The sequence below is a fragment of the Thermobia domestica genome, chromosome 1 (assembly GCF_964235325.1).
Source record: "Thermobia domestica chromosome 1, izTheDome1.hap1.1, whole genome shotgun sequence".
NCBI lineage: Eukaryota > Metazoa > Arthropoda > Insecta > Zygentoma > Lepismatidae > Thermobia > Thermobia domestica.
The window spans coordinates 342,819,117-342,846,889 of record NC_137454.1 but is presented as its reverse complement, the minus strand read 5'-3'; the positions used below and the strand labels follow the sequence as shown (position 1 = coordinate 342,846,889).

The 27,773-nt window shown below is 36.2% G+C and overlaps 1 protein-coding gene across 1 annotated transcript in view; it reads left to right on the top strand.

Moving 5' to 3' along the window:
- Nucleotides 1-27,773, top strand: part of LOC145681288 (uncharacterized) — a 63,510-nt gene that overhangs the window by 13,141 nt on the left and 22,596 nt on the right. Inside the window, exons 3-4 of the mRNA XM_081752922.1 lie at nt 3,851-3,973; nt 23,743-23,833. Coding sequence (XP_081609048.1) covers nt 3,851-3,973; nt 23,743-23,833 — 214 coding nt within the window. The remainder of the gene's footprint in view (nt 1-3,850; nt 3,974-23,742; nt 23,834-27,773) is intronic.

The window sequence follows — 27,773 nt, the reverse complement described above, 5'->3', positions numbered from 1 at the left end:
TCCATACTACTGGTTGAACGTCTTGACCACAAAACCACGATCACTACGGAGTAAGTGATTCGTCTTTAGTGTGTTCACGATTGGTTTATTTGCGTCCGCTTACAAAGTTTTACATTCTATTTCTACGTTTCAAAAGTTTTTTTCTTATTCCTTTTATCATGATATGAGACAATGATCTTTGGCGTAGTTTATATTAATAACTTGAGTTGTTCTTAAACCTTTAGTTCAGAAGTTAGTTTCTTCTTCACACCAAACTACAGATATGACAGATTTATTTCTTATACTCTGCATTTCTTTCAAAGCAGCCGAAATTACCTGACCAACGATTTCTGTCCGGGACTATACATGAAAATATACAACACCTTATTTTCTCATACTCACGTTTGTATAGAGAATATAATTGCGATCACCGTAGTAACGGGGAGGAAATGAAGTCATCAGTATTTCAGTCTATTTTACATTTGTGTAGTCCTTACTGACAAGGTACATCACCCAATCATCTGGCTCCGATTTCGATTATTTTTTTGGCTGATAGAGGACATGTATTCATTATTTATGATTACAAAATTTTTTGCTATGGTGCATGTTTTATATTTTTAAAATAATTTTTAAGTGTTGTGATGTGGCTATTAGAGATTAGTGCAGAAGTCCCTTACTACCCATTGTAAACGGAGTGTTAATGAAAGAACAACTATGTAGATACATATAAGGCCTAGAGAGAAGTCGTATGGTAGTGACCAAGACGGCAGCCATCCTGAAATCCGCCATTTTGAATTAAGGTCAAGTTTTCTAAATGGGAATAGGGTAATATGATACATAATTTCAATCTAGAATTTAATCAGGAAGACAATGGTGAAGTTAATTTTAACCAGTAGCGTCTTCTCTGAGTGTGCAAGTCGTGTGTTGACGCCCAACGAAAAATGAAGAAAAGAGTATTTTAATTTAATTAAACGATCGTCATATATACTGTATATTTTTTTTAAATTTTTAACGAGGCAGAATCAACTGTAGAAGTGGAGAAGAACCGAGAAGTACTGTGCGATCTCTGTCATGTTTTTAGCAGGCACCTCTGCGAGTAAGTCGTTGGCAACGCTTTGGCTGAATTTTCACTGCTTTAGAACATTCATATTGCGCATACGCTTCGTGTTTCTCACCTCCTGCTTCTGTGATCCAAAGTGTTGCTTAGGAAATCAACATCTTGAGTTTTCTGCTTCTCTCAAGCATTGCCAAGTCTGTAGATTTATCAGTGGGTGGACAGATATTTTATAGCTTTACGGAATTATTCTTTTTGGGGGGGGTGATGTACGCACTTTTTTATTGTTAAGCATATCGTTCAATTCATAAGTTAAGGATGCAATTGACTTCTTGCTAATATACATGTAAAGAATACGGTGAAAATAAATATAGTAATTTATCTCTGGATCCAATAAAGTTGCGTTAGCAGGGTCAATAGATATTTAAAAAAGAGCATAGACGTTAAGCTACAGAACGGTTTTTCATTCTGCCTTTTCCTTTCCCTAATTTTTCCTAGTTTTAATTCTCAAGGCTTACGGTTTCAGGCCTCCTATTATTGTTTCTAAAACATTACTCGAGAGGTTTCTACGCAAAGAAAGACGAGCCTAGCTGGAATTCAAGTAATTGTAAGTGAATACAGTGAAACCTCTGAATAACGGACACCAAGGTAACATGAATTTTTTTCCGTTATTGAGAGGTATCCGTTACATAGAGGTTACATAAATTTTATTTCTCACAACGGTAATTGTGTGCTGTAATATACAGTATATGCATTGTGTATGAACGTAAGTACGTAAAATTCAATATGGAAATACTCTGTTTAGTAGGTATGCGAATTACTGGAAGGGATGAAGGAAAATTCAGTTAAATAATATTTCTGTTAAATAATATTATTGCTGGGGGAAGTGTTAATATATTCGTATGCAGGTACTGCAAAAGATAATGCGTGTATGCTAATTTTTTTAAGTATATGTTATCACCCTGTAAGCGTTTCTCATTTATTTCAAATTCTCAGAACCTTCTCAAAAGATGCGTTAGGAACCAGCTAATCGGCGAAACATTTTTGTTTAGCGAGAAAGGCATACTTTTTCCTCTGCAAGGGTAATAAATCTCAGTAGCAAATGCTCTCTGAGAATCCACAGTACAGTTGCGGAAGAAACATGTGTGTGTGTGTTTGTGTACTGGCACAGTATTTTCGTTGGCGATGGAGTGCATATGTTTATTGACACAGCCCCAATCACAGAGAATATCCTCTTAGGGAAAGTTGAAAAGGAAGCCGGGAAAACAACAATCCAGACTTGTTCCAGTATGATAAGTAAAAGAAAAATATTGCTTTTCTAAAAATGTAAAAGAAAAAACATTGCTCGTTGAAAATATTATTGTTAAACAAACAATGTTAGCTTTGTTATCTATGAAGTTGTCGGGAAATATGCAAAGCCCAGAGGCGAAAGGACTAAATTTGTTAGGGAAGCGAAGATAGTTCGCATAGAATTTCTAGCCACTACTGACCCTGCATGAAGGTATTGAAGTTTTTCTAGGATTTCCACTAGAAAGTATTTTATTGCGGGCAGAAAAAAAGAAGAACTTCAAGTTCAGTTTGAAGTTGTTCTATTTGATGGTGCACCAGGTCTAGACTCATGATAAATACGCTTGTGAGGAATAATATATCGCAGAACCGAGAATAATTCGTGTCCGTTTTGAAGAGGTTATTGAAATGTCTGGGCGGAAAAGGACTGTCCGCGTCCGCATCTGAGAGTGTCCCGAAAAGGGAGGGTTTTTTTCCATAAGGGAACATGTATTTTTGCCCGGACAAAAAAAGTGTCCCTATTATAGAGGTGTCCGTTATTGATAGGAGTCCGTTAAGGGAAATTTCACTGTAATTGTTTCTTTCGGTTTTCAGTTTCATATTTTGAGGTTATATCCTAGCTATATATAACACTCAGTGGCGTATTTACGATTTTGTTTCGGGAGGGGCTTTACTAACTTTCGGGGGGGGCTTTGCCTGAAAATGTAAAATTTCTGCAATATATTTAATATACTTTACTATAGTAAGTAAGATTTCGGGGGGGGCTTAAGCCCGGAAGCCCCCCCCTAAATACGCCACTGATAACACTACATGAACTGACATAAATTAAAGGGGTACTTCCGATTGACGTGGAAAGTTGAAATTCTGCATGATAGGTTTCCAGCACTTACTCACAGGAAAATTCCCAAAAGTGAATATTTTTCATTTTTAGGGGTCTAAAGGAAAGATGAAGAAATTCCCCATGTTATTTAAATGAACCTTTTTTAACCTATAATCTCATGTTTTAGATACTTGGAATTGAAATAAAAAATTCAAAATTTACTTATATAATTATTATAATTAAATTATTCCTTACGTAATGACATCCTCTTTGATTCATCTTTATAATTTGCAGACTAAATTGTTAGAAGAAAATGGCTATTTATAGGTTGGCGTATTATGGAGGAACAGTCACGGTTCTTTACTTCCGAAAATTGCGAGATATTCCAGGCACAGATTATATTCAAGAAATCGAATGGTTGGCAAAATATGGCCACTATTAAATTCGTATGTCGAATGCAAATGCCACTAAAATAGTTATGCGTAAATTGATGTAAATTTATCACATTATTTTCGATCTTTGCTCATGGGGAGAGGGGGTTCCCCTCTAGTTTCGCCTATGGTCGGGAGAGTTAATATATTTTAAGAATTTGAATGCTAAATAATTGCATAATATGACCAAAAAAACCAATTCATTATGTACACGGAATCTTACAGGTATTCTTTTATGTTGTATCTTAAAAAATATATATTTTTATTTATCTATTCTAGATTTTGCCCAAAGATTATGAGAGATTGTTCTATCAATGGAGTACCAATTGATTGCTGCGCACATTTCGCATCAATTCCATCGGATCTACCTAACTGCTATGTCTTCAACACTTTGCAGAGAAGGTAAATTCTGCACTCTAAATTCAATAATGATAAAAATATAAAGTATCAGTGTCACGTGTACACCAAAATGAAGGAGTTTGATTTGTATGTGTGACAGTAGCTCAATTATTATTAAAATCGTAAGTACTAGTAGATTTTATACTGCTTCTGACTTTAGTAGAGAGATTAGAGTGAAGATGACATATATCCTTAGAATGTTTAATTGATTGCAGAAGTCCACTTCCCGCTGTCTGTTATCACTTTCACTTTATAACTATCAGCGTAAAAACCGGAAATATTGAATTCTCTCACTTCCAGTGTGACTAAAAGTCTAAGAGAGAAAATTTTACCAACTCCTAGACATTAAATCGATTGCATAAAGCTGCTTCTCGTTAGGGATGCGCACGAGTCGAATCGAGTCGAGATTTAAGCCTGTCTCGACACGTCTCGAGAAGATGTTGTCTCGACTCGTGTCTCGACTGGAAAATGTTTCAGTCGTGACTTGTGTCTCGACTCGTCAGACTCTGTCTCGACTCGACTCAAATTCGAGTCGAGACAAAATATACGAGTTAAATATGGCACACATCAGCCTGAACATTATGACTACCTACCTAATCGTCAATATGTCGACCTTTGGCACGGATAACAACGGCGACATGTCTTGTCATGCACGCAATGATCCTTGGTAGGTCGCTAGAGAGAGTTGACACCACATATGCATACACAAGTCACTTAATTCCCGTAAATTCCGTGGTGGGGGGCGATGCGCCCTGACGTCACGTTCAATCACATCCCAGATGTGTTCGGTTAGGTTCAGATCTGGCGACTTGGGGGATCAGCACATCACTTGGATTTCGCTCACGTGCTCCTCGAACCACTCCATCACACTCCTGGCTCGTGACACGATGCATTATCTTGTCGAAAAATGCTATTACCGTTGGGAAACATGGTCGTCATGAAGGGGTGTGCGTAGTCTGCAAGCAGTGTGTGATCTGCCTCGGCCGTCGTGGTGCCTTGCTCGGGCTCCACTAGACACATGGATTCTCACGTGAATGTTCCCCAGATAATAATAAAGTCGCAGCCAGCTTGTCTCCGTCCCACAGTATAGGTGTCAAGGAGCTATTCCCTTGGAATACGACGGATTCGCACCCTCACATCGTTATGTTGAATAAGTTGTCGGGATTCATCAGGCAATGGAACACTCTGCCACTATGCCAAGGTCCAGTGCCGATGGTCACGTGTTCATTTCAGTCGTAGTTGCCGATGTTAACATTCGCACATGAGTGAGTCGTCGGCTGTGGTGGCCCATTGTTAGGAGTGTTCGGAGCACTGTGTGTTCTGACTAGTGTTGTGAAGGTCTGGGGAAAAAACGAAAATTTTGGGTAAAAAAAAACATTTTTTTACGGTTTTCCCGAACTTGAAACAAAAACGGAAAATTTGGGTAAAATTGAAATTTTCGGATATTTTATTATATTATGCTTTCGAAATTTAAACTATTTTGTATTTACTAGTTTAGAGTTAAGATAACTGACTACTTATCTTTCTTATATTACAATAGGGAAATTTTGTGAACAACTCATTCAGATAATTACTTCAAAGTTAGCACCGTGATAGAACGGAGTTATGGCTAAAAAATAAACTATAATATATTCCTAGTTAGCTTAATTAGTATAGGCGCATGGCAGGGAAGTGTTAAAATAACGGGGCAACAATCATTTTAGTTAATATGTTAAATCAAATATGTATTTTATGGAGATGTCTTCCTGGTTCTATGTAAAATTTCCGGAAATGTTGGATCCATGAGAAAAAAATCATTTGTGTGGAAATATTAGCAAGAACAGGAAAATATAGTTTAAAAAGTACTTCTTGGCTTGATGCTAGTCATCTTACTTGCTGTAACATGTCTGCAGCATATACAGTAGGAAGTCGAAAATCCGAACGTATTGGGACCACAGGTAGTTCGGATTTTCGAAAATGACCAATAAAATGCCATTTAGGCTTACATATACTGTACGGTATGTTCTTCTATCGATACAGTGGTTATTCGGTACATACAGTAATTACAATACCGAACGAAAGGCTACTTACATTTAATGTTTCTAAAGAACCTGCTCATACACTAAATTATACTGATCTTGTAAGTCACACTTAAAACTTATAGGCCTAGGAGAAAACAAAAAAATAAAAATATGTATGACAAACAGTTACGTATGAATGAACTTTTGTAAAAACACTGACTTCACACAATGTCGACGGACACACTATTGTTTCTTTATCGCTAGCGTTATATTAAGACAAAATGTAAAAAGCTTCTAGGGACCGCGTTTGGATTTTTGACGTTCAGATTATAATTATCAACGTCCTACTGTATATACAATGTATTTCGCTAACGGAAAAATACTTAAAGCAACAAGTTTTAATTCTAGTTTCTAGTTTTCCGATTTCTAGTAAAATCCCTCTTTATTCTTTGTATATTTTTCGAATAACTCTAAACGAGAGATGATCTTATTTACATATACACATATATACCGCACCAGTGAGTAAATTTGAGCAGCAACAAATATATTAAAGGGTTGAGTATGTGAAACTCCCGTTCGCTATTATTACAGACTAGCAGAATATTCTTCTTCGCACTTGGAGAATAGGTTTCATTTTGAACACCAAAACTGTTATCAATGAACTTATGGAGCCCCAAAACTATGAATTCGACATTAATATTGGTAATTTTGAATTACCTTTACATGTCATCATTCCCTCTTAGAGTACTAATGGGACTGAATGTGGAATTAAAGGGCCGGAAGTGTCACTGTTCATCTCAGCGGCCCCGAAAACTATCGATTCGACACTAAAATCTTTCATTTTTACGGATGGTATCGAAGTACAGTCTCGGTCTCGTCTCGGTTGATAGACAGCGGTCTCGGTCTCGTCTCGAGTCAAAAATCGCCATCCCGGTCTCGTCTTGGTAAACAGATGCTTGTCTCGGTCTCGGTCTTGAGGACCAAATATCGGTCTCGTCTCGAATGTCTCGAAATAAATGGTGTGAAATTAAACTTGTGAAAGTATTGTTATCGCACACTCTGTCGTTTCCGCTTCTTATTTTTTGTCTTCATTCTTGACAATTATGGTACGCTGTACCTCTTCATAGCTAATTTGCTAGCGCTAATGCTTCTCATGCGCCTGTTCCAGGTTCAGTCATCAGTGGGTATATCATGTCTGGGGCAAAACCGTAAAGTAACCAATATTTCTCTTTTTAGCAATAGCCTTTGTCTCTTATAGCCTCAGTACTGCCTACACAATTAAACTCTATTAAATTAACTCCAGTACTATACAGTAGTTTATTTTCTTCCTTTGAATCAGAGCTGATCAATATTTCCTAACGGATAACGCAACACATAGCAGCACGAATGTATTAAATCGGACAGAAATTAAAATTTTACAATATATGATTTATTATCTAAAACATTCTGCTTTGCGTGTTATTTTAAAAACAGAACATAACATTCATGATCTTAACAAATAGGATAAATTATTACTACAATATATTTTGTTTCTAATTGATCGAATGCTTTCTTAGCGTTTCACATCTCCGTGTTTAATTTACACTTTATAACACGAACTTCCTGAACCTTGTGGTGGGAGCTAAGGTACTCACCTTTGCTATGTGTGGTCTTGTATTGGATCACCAAACAAGTTAGATTCAAAGTCCAATATTTCGCATAGTTCGCGTCTCAATTGAAGTACATTCTGTTTCGTATATAGGTTCATAAGGTCGTAACGCATTACATAAACATATATGCCGTAGCCGTAGCTAGGCAGGAACAACTGGGACAGTGTCCCGGGGTCCTCACTCATAAGGGCGTCGAAAAAACCAGTCAGTCTTACAAAATTTCTACTCTGAGAACTAAAGAAAGGATAATACCTAAGAAATTGAAGAACTTAGTGCTATAATTTAAATAACTTGTCATGGATACTGCAGATCTATCTCTTTGTACGCTAGGAAAAATGTCGCCCCTCGGTGGCGACGAAATCAGCTTTGGGGATGCACAGAGTTCTTGTTACTCATTTAAGTACGACAAAACAATAATTTGTTTCCTTTTGGAATTATCTAGTTTCACTCTTCGTACTACTCTTCGCAGTAGTTTATGTTAAGTTTTAGAAAGTTCTAAAAATTATTTATTTTTATTTATTTATTTATTTATATTTTATTTTATTTTATTTTATTTTATTTTATTAAATTTTATTTTATTTTATTTTATTTTTTGCTGTGATTAACCATAGAATTTCAATGATGTCACGCAGAGACGTATGCAGACTACAGCACGCTTCATCACAATTCGCGTGGTCCCAAGTTCGATTCCCGGCGTGGGTACAGTTGAACGACCGAAGTGGTTCCACTGTAATCAGTAGCTCCACGTCTCCTTTAGCTGCCCTAGCATATGCCTGGGACGTTAAAATAAAACAAACCAACTCAAAAACAAACACAATGCCTATTACTAACTGTAAGTCTTTGAATAATTGCATATGCACTGAAAAAAGCCAAGTCCTGATTTCAGGAGAAAACGAGGATAATATGCTTTCTGTTGGAAACACCATGACAAGACCGTGGTGTCAATCATAATACTGGGTGAAACATCCTCATTTCCTATGGCGACGTAGTAAGTGAGAGTGGTGCTTACTGTTGTCATAGGAGTAATTGGTGCTTTCACTTACTGAAGTACACTCATGTCCAAAATTATTGTCGCATGTCTATAAATATGTTGTTGTAGAAATATAATTTGATAACGAATTCGCCCGGTATTTCTTATAATGTTAGTATGTGTATAATCGGCAAAAGACACGTATGTGGCAAATTCCATGTCAAAAGAGCAGTAAATAAGAACAATAAAACGAAAATAAAACTTTCTTGTCCATTTAGCAACATTTTGTTTTACTCACTCTAATTTTCGTATTTATAATTCTTTTCCTATGAAATTTACCACAAATATACATTTCCCGATTATATATATAGTATCAGTATTAAAAGTACCCTGCAAAATGATTATCAAATTATATACTTACAAGAAAACAGTTATAGATATGCGACAATCATTTTGGACATGAGTGTACGTAGCTACACGAAATAAGAGTGTTACACCCAGTATTACCATTGACATCAACGTCTTATCATGATGTTCCCAACAGAAAGCATTTTATCCTCGTCTTCTCCTTATATCTGGACTTGGCTTTTTTCAGTGTAGCTAAATGGTATGGATCGAGTTTGAGGCGGTCGATGGTCAAACTAAAACACGTGAAATGTAATTAGGGTGTAATTAGAACTTTAATTAAGCACGGTTTTAATTCAAAGTGTATGCCAGGCCTAACAAGTAAAGGTTCTCTCCCAAGAATCGGGGATCCGGAAACTGTGCATACATTTAGATAGAGGAGGGCCATGAAGGAATGCTGTTGAAATATGCAGGACCGACAGCAAAAGATAGATCAAATGTGGCCGCTCGAAAGTCATTTCAATCGACTTTTGCAAGCAATCTCTCATCCACTTACCATGGGCAGAATGTTTTAATATTTTGCAGATTGATATATGTATGAACACTACACATCTATTGGATTGAAATTTCGTGGACGTTGACGTATTGAACCCAATATGGCCGATCAAAATGTCAATGCATATATATATAAGCTGAAATACCCATTCTTTGCACGGGTTAGATAAATAAAATATCTATGTAAACAAACAGAACAACGGAAGAAAAAATATCGGCCATTTTTACTACTGTTACATATCCTGGTAAACACCCCCTGAGACCCCCTGGTTTCAGGCCGATGGGGTCTGTATTTCAAAGTCAACACCTGTGGGGGTATCACCATTCATCTTAGTGACCGTCAAAAAACTATGAATTTGACTCTAATATCGGTCATGTTGGACGATTTTTATATTTCTCGGTATTATCCCGGGGATGGATTTGGAAGTAAATGCGATCCGAATTTCACCATTAACCTCAGCGACCGCGAAAACTGAATTCGACAATAATATCGGTCATTTTACTACTTTTACATATATCGGTAACCATCCTGCAAGTGCCCCTAACAGCACAAGATTTGCTAGGCATGTGCCATTCAGGTATCCCAGCTACTTTTTAGGTACCCGACAATTGGCAAATATGATATTTATGTGCTACGTATGTACTTCAGCTACTTACAGTTTTAGGTACTTCTTACACCTAATTGATATTTGCAACTATGTACCACAAATATAGCATTTATATACCTGGATCAGTTTCGGACTCTAACAGTCATTTGTTTCTATGTTGTCACTTGGGACATATATCTCTCATGATCTAGGTACATTCTTTATGTACCAAATTTCACAGAAGTAAATCCCCACGTTAATCGGGTTTGCATATCCAGGCTCCTTACTATGAAAACATTTACGATCACACAACCCCAATCATTTCACAGATTCAACCTATTGTATATAAGTTATTAAGACGTAAAATTCAATGTTATTTATACGAAAAAGACTTTTATGCATAACAACATCTGTAACGTCCAAATATTCACCATAAACTTATAGAGGTATCGCCATAAACAAAAAAAGTGTGGAGCAGGAAACAACTTTACACAAAACTCAAAAGAGGCTTAGTGAAGACATACAAACTGGTCGAGGGGTTTGGCTCATTAGTCTATCAATCAGAAGTCTATGTGTTCAAATTCTGTAGAAAGTACTCATTTCTTTTTTTTTCCTTAAAAGTGTGTTCCTATTTTCATCAGAGGACTGAGAACATTTCTTTGAATAAATCTTTGGCAACTACTTTTCCCTCAAATTCGATTAGAAGGGAACATTATATGAATTGCAAATCTAAAATCCACAACTGAGAACAAAATATTAAGAATGTTAAATATCTCATTATTATCCTTTGATTTATAATGAAAAACTAATTATAAGCATTGACGATTTCAGAAGATTTTCCGCCGGTAATGATCAATATATAAGTGGGAGAGAACTGATAAAACATTATTAGTCCACTTTGAGCATGATCGCAAATAACTTATGGCCACGAAGGGGCAAATTTATGTCGACAGGGTCTCAAATTCTCCCACAGGTCATGCCCTGAAATCACCACTGTTTGAAAGGTTTCCTTAACAAATAGAATATTACATTGATTTCTCGTTCTACGTTTTGAAATGGAAAAATCATAATTTTAAAGAGAATTATAATACGATGAGCATATAGATTTATAGAATTAATGAAATAAATATTTTTGTGTAAGTTATCGATTTCTAATCGGATTAAAACTCGAATATTCGTTTGCATCGCACTTTAAAGTAAATCCTCTATATATAATTCTTACTGGAAAGTATGTTTAACTCCAATTCCTTAATCTGTATTTTTAATCATATATTTTTATTGTAATACTTACACTATTCAATGTCGTATGCACTTCATTTCCCACGTAAATACTGCATCGCACGATTTGAAACTTCGTACTTTAAATAAAAATAATAATAATAGTCATATCTTTATCAGAATTTGAGGCTTAGACAATAAATTAATTCAACGTGGTCTTTATTCGAAGTTCTATTTAATCGAATCCGATAGAAATACGAAGAGGAACTTCGAGAACAAGTAAAAAATGTATTATTTTGGTGGAACTGGAATTAAATTTTAAGAGTTCTTTACAATTTACATACAACACTTTTCTTTCCTTTAAGTTAACTGATTTACCGAAAGAATCTGAATAACTTGTCTCTATTTTCTACTCGGTTATATATGTTTTACAATCATTTCCATTAATCTTGAATTACAGGAACACGAATACAAAAACATCTAAGATAATTAAAATTCCAAAACTTCTCCATTGGGCATCGAACCCGCGACCCGGTACACCTAAGCCACACGTGCTAGCCACTAGACCAGCGGGGAGAACGAATGAAATGTATTTTGTAGTGTCTGAAGTTTATGCCTATTTCGCCCTGATATAATATGACTATTGATGTTTCTATGTTTACCGTATCCGTTACTTGAGGAAAGATATACGTTATTCATATAGGTTCTATTACGTATTCGTCCATAAATATTACATAAATTATCAGAATTATTCATGATCTTCCATGGAAATTCACTGGTGCTTGCACAGTAGACAGTGTAATTGGAAGGCGAGTTCAACAGAGATTATATCTTTCGGTGACATTATTTTATAGCTATGTAGAAGAGATAGCGAAAACGAGTCTACATAATGAAAATGGAATTTCGATAGGAGATGAGGTTTATGCGATTTGGGGTTGATATGGTTGTTATTGCGTAATCTAAAAAGAAAATTAATAAGATGTAGAAAACTTGTGAATGGCTTGTGAAGAATATGGGATGAAAATAAATGTTAGAAAGACAAACTCCATGGTGATTTTAACGAAGCGATCGGGGTCAAATATAGGAGAGGGTAAATAGCAACGAGTGACTAGTTTTGGATATCTGAGTACTATTATTAGTGATGATATGACATGCAAAAGTTAAATAAATGCAAGGATAGAAATGGCGAAAAAAGCCTTTAGGATGAAGAAAATACTATTTTGTAGGACCTTGAATATAGTTGAAAAAAGACTTATAAGATGCTTCGTGTAATGTATTTTACTCTATTATAGGACAGAAACATAGACATTACGCAAAAATGATGAGAAACAATTGAAGGCTTTCGAGATGTGTGCGTGGAGAAGAATGGGGAGAAATAACTGGGTCGAGAGGAAAACGAATGAGAGGGTGTTAGAAATGAAAGGAAAAAATATTATTAAGAAGAGGAAGAGAATATTTGTTGGGATATTGGTTAAGAAGAAACTGTATCATGAGGGATGTGCTAAAGGGTATGATAGAAGGAAGAAGAGGAAGGGGACGAATTAGACTATATAGAAACAGAATTAGGCTATTGGCGATATCAAAACAGAAAAAAATGTATGTAAATATGGAAACGTTAATAGAAGATCGAGGAGCATGACAGCTTCTCAGCTGCGATAAATCACCCGCTGGTAATGGCGGAATACCACTGATATAATGATGCAGATGATGCATAGTAGAAACAGAAAGATCCACTTTACTGCCATTGCTAATACGAATCACAATGCAAATTTCTACAGGCTGTCAAAATGCCTCGCTCCAAAAGCTGTAGAAAACTATCTGTTACTATGCGAGGGAAATCAACAATTGGACATACTGCCATTCACATAGCTAGGGGTAAGGGCTGTGACGAGAAAACAGTGAAGATATTGATTTAGCGGGGTGAAGAAGGTGGTGAAATAATAATAATAATAATAATAATCTCAGAAATTTGTATTTATTTCCACCAAGACTTTTGCATACCCTCCTAGTGCAGTATTATGTTTTTAAACGGTCATTATAAAATTGCCAAGTTAAATTTTAGAGTCATTGTAAGTGGTAATTTATTTATTTATTTCACAGTTTATTTTTGCCAGTAGCTTTTGCCCCTTACTCCCTCTTCATGCTTACTCAGAAGGAAGGTGCGGTCGCTAGGTCGGAAACCACTGACAGCCTGTTAGAAATTTGCACTCTGACTAATATCAGTACTCTGCAATCTTCTGATTCTACTGCGTATGCGCCAGTGAATTTCCATGGAAGATCATGAATAATTCTGATAATTTATATAATATTTATGGACGAATATGTAATAGAACCTACATCAATAACATGTATCATTCCTCAAAGTAACGAACACGGTAAAATTTAAAAAAATCAATAGACATATTACAGCAGGGTGAAATAGCTATCAACTTCAGACACTACAAAATACATTTCATTCGCTCTCTCCGCTGGTCTAGTGGCAGAAACGTGCGTATTAGATGTGTGGGGGCCCGAGTTCGATTCCCGGTGGGAGAAGTGAGAAATTTTAACGGTCCTCCCTAGCTAGATGTTTTTGTGTTCGTGTTCTTGTCGTTCAAGGTTAATGGAAATGATTATAAACTTATATAACCGTGTACAAAATAGAGACAAGTTACTCAGATACGTTCGGTGAATCAGTTAACTTAAAGAAAAGAAAAAGTGTCTAAGGCATTTGTCTGTAAATTGTAAAGAGCTTTGAAAGGTTACTTCCAACCCCATCAAAGTAAAATTTTTCTTTTACCTGTTCTCGAAGTTTCTCTTTGTATTTCTATCGGATTCGCAGGTTGAATTCATTTATTGACTAAGCCTGAAATTCTGATAAAAATATGGCTATGTTATTATTATTGTTTTTGTTATTATTATTATTATTATTATTTAAAGTACGTAGTTTCAAATCGGGCGATGCAGTATTTACGTAAACTAAATGATAATTTATTTGATAATGTTTACTAGTCTACTATACATTTGCGAGGTTTTGCTTTGGGAAATGAAGTGTATACAACATTGAATAGTAAAAGTATTACAATAAAAATATATGATTAAAAATACTGATTAAGGAATTGGAGTTAAACATGCTTTCCAGTAAGAATTATATATAGACAGGATTTATTTTAAAGTGCGATGCAAACGAATATTTCAGTTTTAATCCGATTAGAAATCGATAACTTACACAAGAATATTTATTTCATTAGTTCTATAAATCTTTATGCTTATCGTATTATAATTCTCTTTAAAATTATAATTTTTCCATTTCAAAACGAAGAACGAGAAATCAATGTAATATTCTATTTGTTAAGGAAACCTTTCAAACAGTGATGATTTCAGGGCATGACCTGTGGGAGAATTTGAGACCCTGTCGACATAAATTTGCCCCTTCGTGGCTATAAGTTGTCTGCGATCATGCTCAAAGTGGACTAATAATGTTTTATCAGTTTTATCTCATTCATATATTGATCGTTACCGGGTAGGAATCTTCTGAAATCGTCATTGCTTATAATTAGTTTTTCATTTCAAATAAAAGGATAATAATGAAACATTCAACTTACTTAATATTTTGTTTTCAGCTGTAGATTTAGATTTGAAACTCATATAATGTTCCCTTCTAATCGAATTTGAGAGAAAAGTAGTTGCCAAAGATTTATTCAAAGAAATGTTCTCAGTTCTCTGATGAAAATAGGAACACACTTTTAAGAAAAGAACGAAACGAATACTTTCTACGTGGGTTGAACGCATAAACTTCTAATTTATAAACTAGTGACCAAAACCACGCGACCAGTTCGTATGTCTTCACTGAGTCTGTTTTGACTTTTGTGTAAAGTTGTTTCCTGCTCCACACTTTTTTTTGTTTATGTTGATATGACTATACGTTTATGGTGAATTATAGGTCTTGCAATGCATAAAAGTCTTTTTCGTATAAATTACATTCAATTTTACGTCCTAATAACTTACTAACAACAGGTTGAATCTGTGAAATTATTGGGGTTGTGTGATCGTAAATGTTTTCATAGTTATGAGCCTGGATATGCAAACCCGCTTAAAGTGGGGATTTACTTCTGTGAAATTTGGTACATACTGTTTCAGATACCCCAACAGCACAAGATGTGCTAGGCATGCGCCATTTAGGTGTTCTAAATTTATCTCCCACATTTGATGCATTTGTTACTTCTTTTTCTAAGCGATTGTGTACTAGAAGCAAGCAACGCATCAACTTTATTAAATGACAACTGTCGCCGATGATTTGAAAGTGAATGTGGAAGAACCATGAAATAAACTAAATAGACACTCGTCATTTTGTTATAAAAATTACATGGTGAGCAGATTTTATCTGATCCCAAACGGATATTAATCTCAGCGCCCACCAAAACTATGAATTTGACACAAATATATGTCAGTTTGGATTTTTTTACATGTCTTAGTATCCCCCCGGTGACCCCCGGCCCATATACAATGGTAGCTGAATTTGAAGGCATCGCTACTAGAAGTGTCACCATTAATCTCAGTGACCACGAAAATATGGATATGACAATAATATCTGTCAGTTTTTAATAGTTTTACATGTCTCGGTAACCCCAGGCCGCAGCCGAATTTGGTGAATTTGGAAGTGACTCCCCCTGAGACTCTCTGGTTTGAATAAAAAAAACACTTCGTCTTTGTCTGGGACCTAGATGAAGGTACCCGTGACCAAAATTTGACAACTCTCGGTCCACTCGTCTGGTCCCTAGACCTCACACAGGCAGACAGACAGAAACACGCAAACTCTTTTTTATTTATATTATTTCTCTCTCTCTCTCTCCATATATATACATATACAGTGGCGGATTCAGGATACTATCAAGTGAGGAGCTTAACCATAGTTTGCCACTTTACCCAGTGTAAAGCAGGATTGAAGCCCATTTTATCCAGTATATACCTGATCGTCAAAGGGGAGCTATAGCCCCTAAAGTCCCCCTTGGATCCGCGCCTGTATATATATATATATATATATATATATATATATATATATATATATATATATATATATATATATATATATATATATATACGGGGTGTTTCAAAACAACACCGACACCGTTTGGAAGGTGATTACTGACACCAAGATAAAACAAAAAACTTAAATCATCCTGGGTGCACAAATGCTTCTTTTGGAGTTACAGCCTGCCGAAAACATGAAAAAAATGGACTTTAATGGTCTATAGCTCTAATTCTATGGGATCTACCATAGTCGGGTGAAGACTTCAACTAAGAACTAGTATGTGCCCTATCCAAATATCCTTGTATCAGTATCCTGCGGTAATTCTGCAACAGTTTTTACAGAGGTGGTTGATAGATTCTTCAAATTATATGCCCATAGCCAAACTCCCTCTATGAAAATTGTTGCGTGAGTACCGCAGGATTCTGAAATATGTATTTTTGGATTCTAAAACATATATTAGTTCCTAAGTGAAGTCATAACCCGATTACCGTAGACCCCATAGTTGAAAGTTAGAGGGCGCCGGCTAAAAATGTTCAAACATTCTCGGTTCGGGTTTAAAGTTCTCAACGGCTTTAGCGACTCGGCTCACAGCTCATTCACTATCGAGCCGAGTAAACAGCTCACCTAACCGAGCCGAAACAAACCGAGCTGATGCTTACCACAACTGAGCCGGCTCGAGCCGATGGCTCATCTGAACCGAGTCAGTGCCTCATTTACACCGAGTCGGCACGAGCTGCTCGCTCAGTTGAACCGAACTGAGCCAGTTAACATCACTACCCGAGTTGGGCTTCTGCTTCTGCTCAAAAATACGACCGTGAGGTCTCAGCCTTGGTAGTCAGAACTACAGAATATACCGGTACTTATATTGGTACTCACGACATTTGAGGCTGTCTCGTTATAAAAATTCATCGTCGTCTTGTTAATGGAGACGGGACGAGATGCATGATGTGTACCATCTCGTGAGCAACACTAAAAACAATCCACATTACTGCTTACATTTCTCATAATTTCGCTTTGTAGTCTAATCAGGAGATGATTTCAAAACGAGCTAAAACGAGCTAAACGATCGAGCCGTTCATCAAACTCGACCTCAAAACAGCGACTAGGCCCCGAATTCGACTCGAGAAAATTACCTTTGACACGACTCGAAACTCGACTCGAATTCGCTTCGAGTTTCGAGTCGAGTCGAGTTTTATCTCGACTCGTGCCCATCCCTACTTTCCTTTGCACTTTATTTTGGGCAAAAATATAGATTACATCGTAAGCTTTTATTTTTTTATTTTTTATTTTTATTTTTTTTTTTATTATTATTATTATTTTTTGCAAACTATAACATTGATAGAAATAAGAGAAAAGATTCTGCAACATTTCAATGATAGAAGAGAAGGGAGAAACCTTGTTTCATTGTGATGACGACATTGAACACTGTTGAACTCAGCGGTGAATAGAAATGAACGCAAGCTTAATGTTAATTGTAACTAAACAGATTATTGTTATTTGGATAGGCTATTCACAAATGTAAAAATTCCACGTTATCCATATGAGCGTGTATAATAAATATCTGAAATTTCCTAACGAGTATGAAAGAAAAAATCATCCTAGAAAAATTCTCTCTTCATGCCACAGACCATATTGGCCTACCTGTAAATACATCCTTGGTGTCCAAGCTGTATGCGAATATTTTCTTCACACATTCTTCTCAGAATCTTATGTGCATAAATTGTCTCTTCCTCTTAGACGATAACCGAGTCTGTAGTGATAAACATGATGTGACAGTTTTTGATTGTCTCTGGGTAGATGTGTGAATTTTATCCAGTGTATGCTACCAATTCTGCACCATACGCAATGAATTTCAAACTTTGTAGCGTGAAACAATCTGCGCTCACTCTCAGCCAATTTTTTATCATTGTAATGAAGAACTTTAACAAAGCCATCTTATTAAGAAATTCCTATGTAAATGTGTAAACTTATTCGGTAATCTATATGACTATACATAGTTTCTCGATGACTGCTTAAATAATAAAAAATCTAAAGCAAATTTTAAAAAACTTTATACCTTCTCACTCACCCTGTATCAAGATAAGCTGACTTTTCTACATAGTCCCTGTAAGAAGCTCAAGCAATTATCACAGTGCAGGGCACCTGAACACGTAAGTTATAATATCTTGATGTGATATTCTGTTATGGCGATTAAAAATATGTTTATTACCAACCGGGCGTGAGTTTCGCATAGGTGGTACGAAAAGAGAATTTCATTCAGCCACGAAGATACTAAAAATATATGCCAAACATATCGATGTAACAACGGAAATGATTCTACTTGGCCATTCACGTTTATATCTCCGTAGAATGTGAGAGAAGTGACGAAGGAGTGCAAGTAGCCCCGTAATTACGACGAAGTTCTGTGCAAAAAAATTACAAATGCTTTTATATGTGTTGAAAGTTATGTGCCCTTTGGGAGTAAATGTACGAAGTGTAATAGGTAGATACCGCATGACACGAAGCATAAATTATTATAACTTCCATTATATGGAAAGTACAAAAACAGAAAGAACATAGATACAAAAACGTTATCACCGACCCGAAGGTCATTTTTTCGAATTTAAAAGGAAATTGGAAAAGATAGTGTTAATTTCAAACTTTATTAACCGAGCCTCGTATATAGAGGAACAATCTTGAAGCCTGTTTCATCAGTTTGGTATTTTGTGCATTTGTGTTGCCTCACATCGATTCTACGGCCATATATGGTCGAGAAACAGGGCCTTTGTTCACGTGCTAGTAACATGCTTGGTAACTGTCTCCTTTTATTTTATTTTCGGGACTGTTGAATTTCCACCCACGGACTGTGGTAACTCAGGGCTGATTAGTTGTTGACCTTGCTCCTGAAGAAAATTAATAATATGTAAGTTGTGTTTCGGCAAGGGAAACTCCAGTCGTGCCAGTGTCTCTTAAGATGCATGACCCCAGCGAGCCCGCCACCCTTGAATGTAAGCTGGGTGTGCTACTTAAGTTAATTCGCGCGCTTGTATTATCGAAAGTTGGCTCCTCTTTTTGTTTTTGGGGTTGATCATTAAAAGTGATTCCGTGACTATACGAAGGTGAGTCGTAGTTGAGTGTTACACTACTAGTGAATTAAAATTCTTAGTCTTACTTAACAAGTGAGTTCCAGGTTGTTAAATCATAAAAAAGAATTATGCCATTGTGTACAATTGCCGAGCATTACCAGTAGAAGATTATAGCGGACTCTTGAAATTAACCGACGCACTCCTAATACTATTCCGGCTCCAGTACAGGAACTTTTCTGTTGACCTCTTTTGCATGCAGTTTGGATTTGACGCCAGGACCCAAGTGGCAGCAGCAGCGAACCAACTGACAGGTCGAAGATTATTGTGAGTAAAGTGAAACCTTAATTTATTAATTGTGCCACACAGCCACCTATGTGAAAAGAAACAAAAATAAAACAGGTTAGGACGGCCGCAAACACTGTTCAGTAAAAGTCGTTTGTTCATTTGTAATCTTTTATGTCTTTTTAATTTGTGTGAATCATATTCAGTATGATATTGTTTTGCACAGTTTAATCTGTTATTGTGATTTGTATCGTAGGGTAATTTTTATTCGTTAATATCTGTGCTTCAGTTAATCATCTATACATATTTCTAATTTTTACGGTACCTATGTTTTGTCTACCGTTCTTTTCTTAGCTTTCGGCTTGCAATAAAATATAGGTACGGATGGAATAGTGATTAACCGTAGCGAAGGTGGGATGAATGCACTAAATGAGAGAGGGATGTGTAAACACGAGAAAAGTCAAAACCTAATTTGAGTGTTATGATTATATTTACTAAATTCTAATAACGACACAAAAGCAGGATTCCAATGTATAGGGCATAAAAGAAACAAATGCCATGTGTGGTTACTAGGATACAACTACATAGTCTTTGTTACATGTAGTTGGTTACCACTAAGACCGGCAGTATGTGTCTGAATGTAGTTAGCGAAATCCCGTTGAACTTTGGAAGCACTACTGCACTGCCATTTGATCACTGATGAAGAATCCTTTGTGGACATGTTAGGTTGCAACTCTGGCTCCGCTATATGTAGTGCACATTCCTCTGTCTCTAGTTGTATGGTCTTTCTTCACTTTGTATTCAGCTTCTCCTCACCCTCGGTGTCCTTGCAACAGTTGTATCAACCTGGCATCAACAATTGCACCATGTTCATCCAATTGTATCAATTGCGGCGTCCATTTCATCTGGAATTTCTTTTAAGACATCATTGGGTTTAAGTGTATGTAGGCCAGTACCTTGAAATCCTAACACTAAATTCTGCCCACAGCGTCACGAATTACAGTTCAGAGTCTGCCAAGCGGTAAGGGTAACATGTACCTTCAGAACAAGTGTTGCCCGGGCACTTCGAATATCCCCACTGCCTTCTTCTTGGACATGCATATATATCTTGTCCCATGACTTTTGGTTAATAGTTGCAACAGAGTTTGTACCCTGGGGCTTCCTGGTACTTTCTTATTATTTTTATACTGTATTTCCATCTGAAACGATAGTAAACGTAAGTAAATATTAATCACGTGATACAATAATAAATACAGACATACAAAACAACCAAACATATATTATGTTCAAGTAATTTCTAGGTGTCCTAGTAGCCCTGGTTTACGATAAGTACTTTCAAGCGGCTTACTGTTAAAGAAGACTCCGTTTAACATGTGCATGTGGGATTCCATAATAGTATCATAAGAAGTAAAACTTCATGAAATTACAAATATAAAAGATTACAATTTGGAAACGATATCCTGATTTTTATCCGATAAATTTATCTGTATTTTACCAGTTGAATCCTAAACAGAAAGCACTATTGCTTATTTTCAATACCGTCATTTTGTTCGATTGCTACCAAGAAACGAAATTCAACCATTCAGTTACGACTATTTGTTTATATCATCTGTTAAAAAAAGGTGTACCCTTTACGGAAAGAAGTTTAGTCACTGTGTGCATTACCATTTTGCATTCATATCCTTTATCACAAGAATCCATTTTCTCACAAAAATTTAGCGACACACAAATCAGCAAATGTCCGAATCGGCAGACAACATGGTTAGGACTAACTTAAAAGTACAGATTATTGTTTAAAATTATTAATGTATTGACCAATAGAGGACAAAGATGCTGTCACAAATATTGAATACCTTGACGGCAACTAGTAAAAAGATAATTTAAAAAAGTATATATCAAGTTGTGAATTTACCTGTACTTGAGCCTACGTGAACAATAAGGTTAAAATTTGCAGTATAGGTTCAATAATTTTCTCAGCTTTCTTTCATTTCTGTACTTGTTCTTATTCTTCCTTTTCTTTTCTTTCTCTTTTTCTTCTATAAGTTTTACACTAAAACGTCACGTTGAAAATGAACTCGCAGTCGTTTCTAAGCTTTGCTCAGGCAATAGATAATTCTATATTTTATGGTTTTAAATATTTATTAAATGCTTGTTATTTCAGTGATTGAGAGGTTATGTGTTTCGTCTCCAATATTATCAACAACAGGAATCGTATAAGAAATTTTAATTGAATACACACTTAGAAGCCCACTACACTTTCCATTAAATTAAATTTTATTTTGTTTTTTATTTCAATTCTCACGTGCTACTTACAACAGCACAATGAACAATATCTTGTTTTAATGGTACATTAATTATTTTCAATTTATTTGTTGCTGGAATGGAAGTTTAGCATTCTTTTCAGCAGTGAGGCTATATGAGATGTAAACTTACTGTTTAACGATTGATCCGAATCACATGTGCTCCCACTTGGAATCGAATCTCAGTCTTGTGCATCAGATGCGTGTACGTTAACTGTATAACTACGATTGAGCACTTTCTTTTAAAGTAATATTTAGTAATACGATCTTAATCCGTTCTTTCAGAACCCTGTTAGAGTTCCAAATCGTTCGAGTTCCAAGACAAGTTTTCCCTTTAAAATAATAGAAACTTGAAAAATCCGTTCTTGGGTCTCACGAAATCTAATTAGTTTTACAGTAAATGCACTGGAATGTAAGATTAAACATTAACAAGTAATGATAATTCTTGAATAAAAATGAACCTTTTGGAACCCATGGTGAACACTAACCAGGATCCTTTGCAAAGTGTTGCACTCCGATTTTCATGAAATTTTGTAGGTAGAAAAGAGACCTTCAATGACTAAGCGGGTCTTTTTTCTGCTTAGCGACGTTTTAATCGGGTCAAAACCCTCCTCTGGAGTTGATTCTAACTTATGCTGAAATCACAGAAAGACAATAACAATTTAAAATTAAACTTCGTACACAAATAGTAGGCATAAAATGAGTGAACACGCATTTTTCTCTTTCCCGCGGGAAAAACGTTTAAGAGAGCAGATGCCCCTTCAAGACATGTTGTAATGCGAAAGTGGAACTTTTCGTCAATCTTTAGCGTAATCCCTAAAAGTGCATGCACGAACTCAAATTTCGAACACTTACAGTAGCCATAAGATAAGCGAACACGTAATTGTTCTTTCCTGTTTAACGGGCCAAAATGCCCCTCTTAAAGTGTTCGAGCAGACCCTAAAATTCACGTTATTATATGATGTTAGTTAGTCGCAATCACTTCACAGATTTTCCGTCATTCTAAAACACTACTTTCGGACACTATCATCATTTCGAGTACGTTAATTTAGACTGCTCACTGGACACCTTTTCGACAGCTTTCAGGTACATGGATCGTTAGTGATCAAGACTTAAACACTGCCTTTTTGGTCCTCCTGTTTAACAGTACGTTCTTATGCGCTTACAAGTGCAGACTTTATTTTACATGTTCTTGCATTTTACGCATGCTATAGGTAAGATCACACATACTGTATTATGATTTCCTATATGTTCCTATTTGAAATCAGTATTCGTATTTTATTCAGTGAATTTTGCAAAATTAAGCCCCGTAAAATGAGATAGCACGCGACCAATTATCAGTATCCTCCTAACGCTGTGCTATTGAATGGATGATGCATATTTTGAACTATGAAACCCGTGCTGGTATAGAATGTATGTTGTAACTTCACAATTTACTCTGTAAATTATAAGGTATTTTGGTATTACAAATAAATCTTAAAGAAACCAACGGTATATTGTTACTTATCATTAATTTGAGAAGATGGTTTCAGTACTTATATAGGCCTATGTGTTTCTTCTGAACGCATGACGAGGGTGAACTTTGAAGTTCCTGTTGTCAACTGCATATATCCTGATAAAATAAAAATAAAATGTCATCTGTGTATCCTTGGTACGATGTTGAATAAAGGATAAAATGTATTTATCATCTTAGTTGTGACAGTATAGTGATATCTACTGTTAATCCTAAAATATTTATTTATTTACACACTTATTGTTTCTAATCCAAGCTTTTGTTTTTGAATATGTAGAAGAAGTGATCCGTATAAGCCTGTTTTCATGCCGCATAACCAGGACGTGAACATAAGATTTACCTATATTTGGGAAGGCCAACCGTTGTGGGTAAGTGAGATTTAACAACGATTAACATAATTTAGTTCGTTATTATATAAGTGAGCATTAACCTTCCAACTTTTACCGCATTTAAAGCAAAAATAACTTCCTTTTTTGCGAACAGTATATACATTATGTTCCAAGAAGTCATTGCAGAGTCCTACCGATGAATGGAATTAATTTTTCCTGGCACACACGCATAGTCCGAAAAACATGGAATTAATGAGAATAATCTGCACAGTTTGAGCGTCGATAGGGGTTAAATTTGCTTCAGGTTGGTGCACAAATACGAATTGAGTAACTGTAGGGGGAGTATTGATCATTTGAATGAGTCGGACAGGTGATAAAAAGGGTTCCATGCTCAATTCGCTGTTAACCTCCGCAGTCATCCATCAGGAGTTTCAGGAGTCATCCATCAGAATAGGTACATCGCTATCGCTCCATACTGTCAGGACAGAAATGCACGCTCTCGAATTAAATGAAAGAGCAGATGGTCACATGCCTAACCAGACGGGTTCGCTGGCATGCTGTAACGCCAATAGAGTTGAGTTGATTTTAGTTTAGCGTCCCTTTCAGCAGCGAGGCTATATGAGACGTGGACCTACTGATTAACGTGGAATCCGAACCACATGAACTCCCGCCGGGAATCGAACCACGCTAACCGCTTAGCCACGAGGGAGCTCGTAACGCCAATAGAATATGGGAAGTGTAATAATAGAAAATTGTGCTATGAAGTGATACATTAAGCTCCACATGTTCTCACTGGTCAAATAGATGAGAGAGTCTGGATGTGGCATCAACTTAGTGAACACATTTCAGCTGACGGTGTTGTGGCAAAAAGTGCAATTCGTTGTTGGTGGAATTATTGTGTGTTGCATGTTTTGAGTCTGCTGCTTGTAGGTTCTGGTAGCATGTGTACAGTACGTGAACATTTTGGATAATTTACTGCTTCCTATACTAGAGCAATTATATAGGATGGGATAATGTTTTTATGGAGATGGAGTGTTCTTTGGTTCCGAAATGCTATTTATGATATGGGTATGAATAATAATTATGAACAACAACAGGACTGGCCTCCTCAAAGTCCCAATATCAACACCAACGATCATCTGTGGGATAAATTGCAGTGCTTTGTTTGTTATCACAATTCGTCGCCTTCAGTAGATGACGCCTTCAGGGAGATATTAGAAGTCAAGTCTTAAGTTTGTTGGAAGCTATGGAATGGTTCCCAGGACGATGCACTATGTGATCCAGGCAAATGGAAGCCTGACAGTTTATTAGATTAGTCTTTAACTTTCTGACTCTTCAGATATCGGCTCTTCAGTGACTTCTTGGAAAGTTCTGTATCATACTTCATCCATCGTTATGGGTAGTCATAAACGAGGACCTAATGTATATACAAAGCCAGTTTATGACGCTTTTCTTCTGTGCAATTTGAGGCAATTTGTTATTGTTAAGATTTTAAGCGTCCGTTGATTTAAGAAGAATATTCAGTCCGGAATATAGGCAAATACCGTCTGAGTAGGAAAGTAGCACTAACAATTGTTGGGAACGGTTCAGTACGCTGGTAGAAGAAATACGACAAGAACTAGAGATCCGTAAAATTAAAGCGTTCCAGGAAGCTTTCCATCATAGCCCAAACAAATCAATTCAACATTTCACCGAAGAAACACTCATTCCAAAATCTACCATACATGGTATTGTGCACAAAGGAATGCAACTGAGAGCGTACAAGATCCAGCTCCTTCATAAGACCAAATAAATAATAAAACCCAAATGAAATGTTTTCGAGATTCCATCACTATCTCGCATGATGATGACAATCAGTTAATGAGTAGTGTTTGTTCTCTCACAAAAAAGCCTTATGTACTTGTGCTAAAGTGCATGGTTTATATTCACCACAATTGCAGAAGATGGACAATGAATAATGTCCAAGTGAGATATAGCAAATAGTGATAGATCACTAGTGAGATAGCCCAAACCTGAACATGTCACCTGCTTTGATCTAAAATTTAGTAAACTTGCCTTTATTCTTTGAGAACGTCAAGCTCATAGGAGATATATCCATCAAATGCCATGCTATTGTCTGTATAGTAATATTCCAATTAAACGAATCCCCATCACATTACACGATAAGGTGAGACATATCCGTAACGATCAACTTCCAAAGAGATGAACAGGAAGAGGATGTCTCATTACATGGCGTCGAAGGCAATGAGACTTGATCCCTTGACTTTCCTGTTATTTGAGGGCATACAAAACCCAAATCTATCTAACTAAGGTGAGAAAACTAGATGATCTTGGACAACAAATAAACCATAATTGTCAGTTATATGATGCCTCAAATGCTGCAAAAGTATTCGCTAAAAGTTACGATATCGGCTTGACATTCGTCGGGAAACCAGAAGAGCATATGCTGAAATCTACTGACCTTCCATATTAGCTTGCAATTTTCATGAGTTTCTACATTTAAAATGATCTGAGAACTATTGTTTTGTTATTCAAAGAAGTATGTACAAGGTGGCTACAATTAAAGTGAAGCTATTCATTGCGGTCCAGTGCGGGCTGTAATCAACATATTACATTGAAATTTGTTAAATATGCTAATGAGACTATGCGGAAGCGAATGACACTGGGAAAAGACATTAGTTAAACTTTCCGCCACCGGGAGAAAATGTGGCGTTGTATAGGCCATAACACAAGCGATCTCTCTCCCTTCATACACAAGATTGCATGACAAGCAGCATGGCTATTGATAAGATAGATCGTGTGCTGTTAGTAGAATTTTTCTGTCAGAACGGGAGCAATTATAGTGCAGCATTGAGGGAATATCAGCGTCTGAAAGGAATGAGAAGAGGATCGCTATCAGGAAATGACTCAAAGAAGATGGTACTGAAATTCGAGACAGCGGATGAGTTGACTGTGGCTCCAGAAAGAGGAGGACGACCAATTCCAACGAAGATTGTTGATGAGGTTGCTATGCCTGTTGTGAACCACTCAGCACGTGCTCTATATTCGCAACCAGTACTTGGGCGGTGTCACGGGAATTGGGCATCGCATGTCAACAGTAAGGAAAATTCATAGTTTCATTATAGACTGGTATCCTTACTAGAGATGCAAGGGCTCGGAAAAAACCGGCTTTTTGGAAAAAAACTCGTTTTTTTCTGCTTCGCTTTTTTGCTTGGGAAATTTTGGGCTTTTTTGAAAATTCTGCTTTAAATTGATAAACCAGATTTTGTTTCGCTTCTCTACAACACAAAAAGTTATTTAATTAGTGGTTGATGCCGATAATAATATAAAACCTCGAAAATAAACCATGAATTTCGAAAAGATATTTCAAACAGTTTTACTTCTCAACATATTTACATTATGAATTGCAAAGGATTAACCAATGTATATAATAAGATTTTTTTAACCTCCTACATACAAAAGTAAGCAGGGTTAGCAAGAACCATGGTTGTTTTTGAAAATGCCAAAAACCCGTTTTTGGGGGGTGTTTAAACTAGGTTTTTTTGCTTTAAACCAGGTTTTTTTGGGTTTAGATATTTTGCTTTATGTATTTATATTACATATTGACAGAAATAAGTTTGTTTCGCCTTGGTGTTATTATGCAACAACGGGGTTATGCTGGAAGAGGTCACATAAGCTTAAGAGGGAGAAGGAGTGAGCCACAGCGGCCGGAATATTGGTGTTCAATTTAACATGGGATCTCAGCCATTTTTTAGGGAAATCATGGTTTCATTTCGTTGTTTCGCAAAAATGTCTCAATAGCTCACTCAATATGATGCATCTCATTTTAAAGGTGCAATTTGAAATCTGTGCGTGATATTTTCTTCTTATAAATACAGATAATTATAATCCAAATTCCCATAAGAAAATGATCAAAATTAGAGAGAAAAGTCTTCTGTTTTTTTACAGTAAGGAAAAGAGCTAAAAACTTCGGACTTTT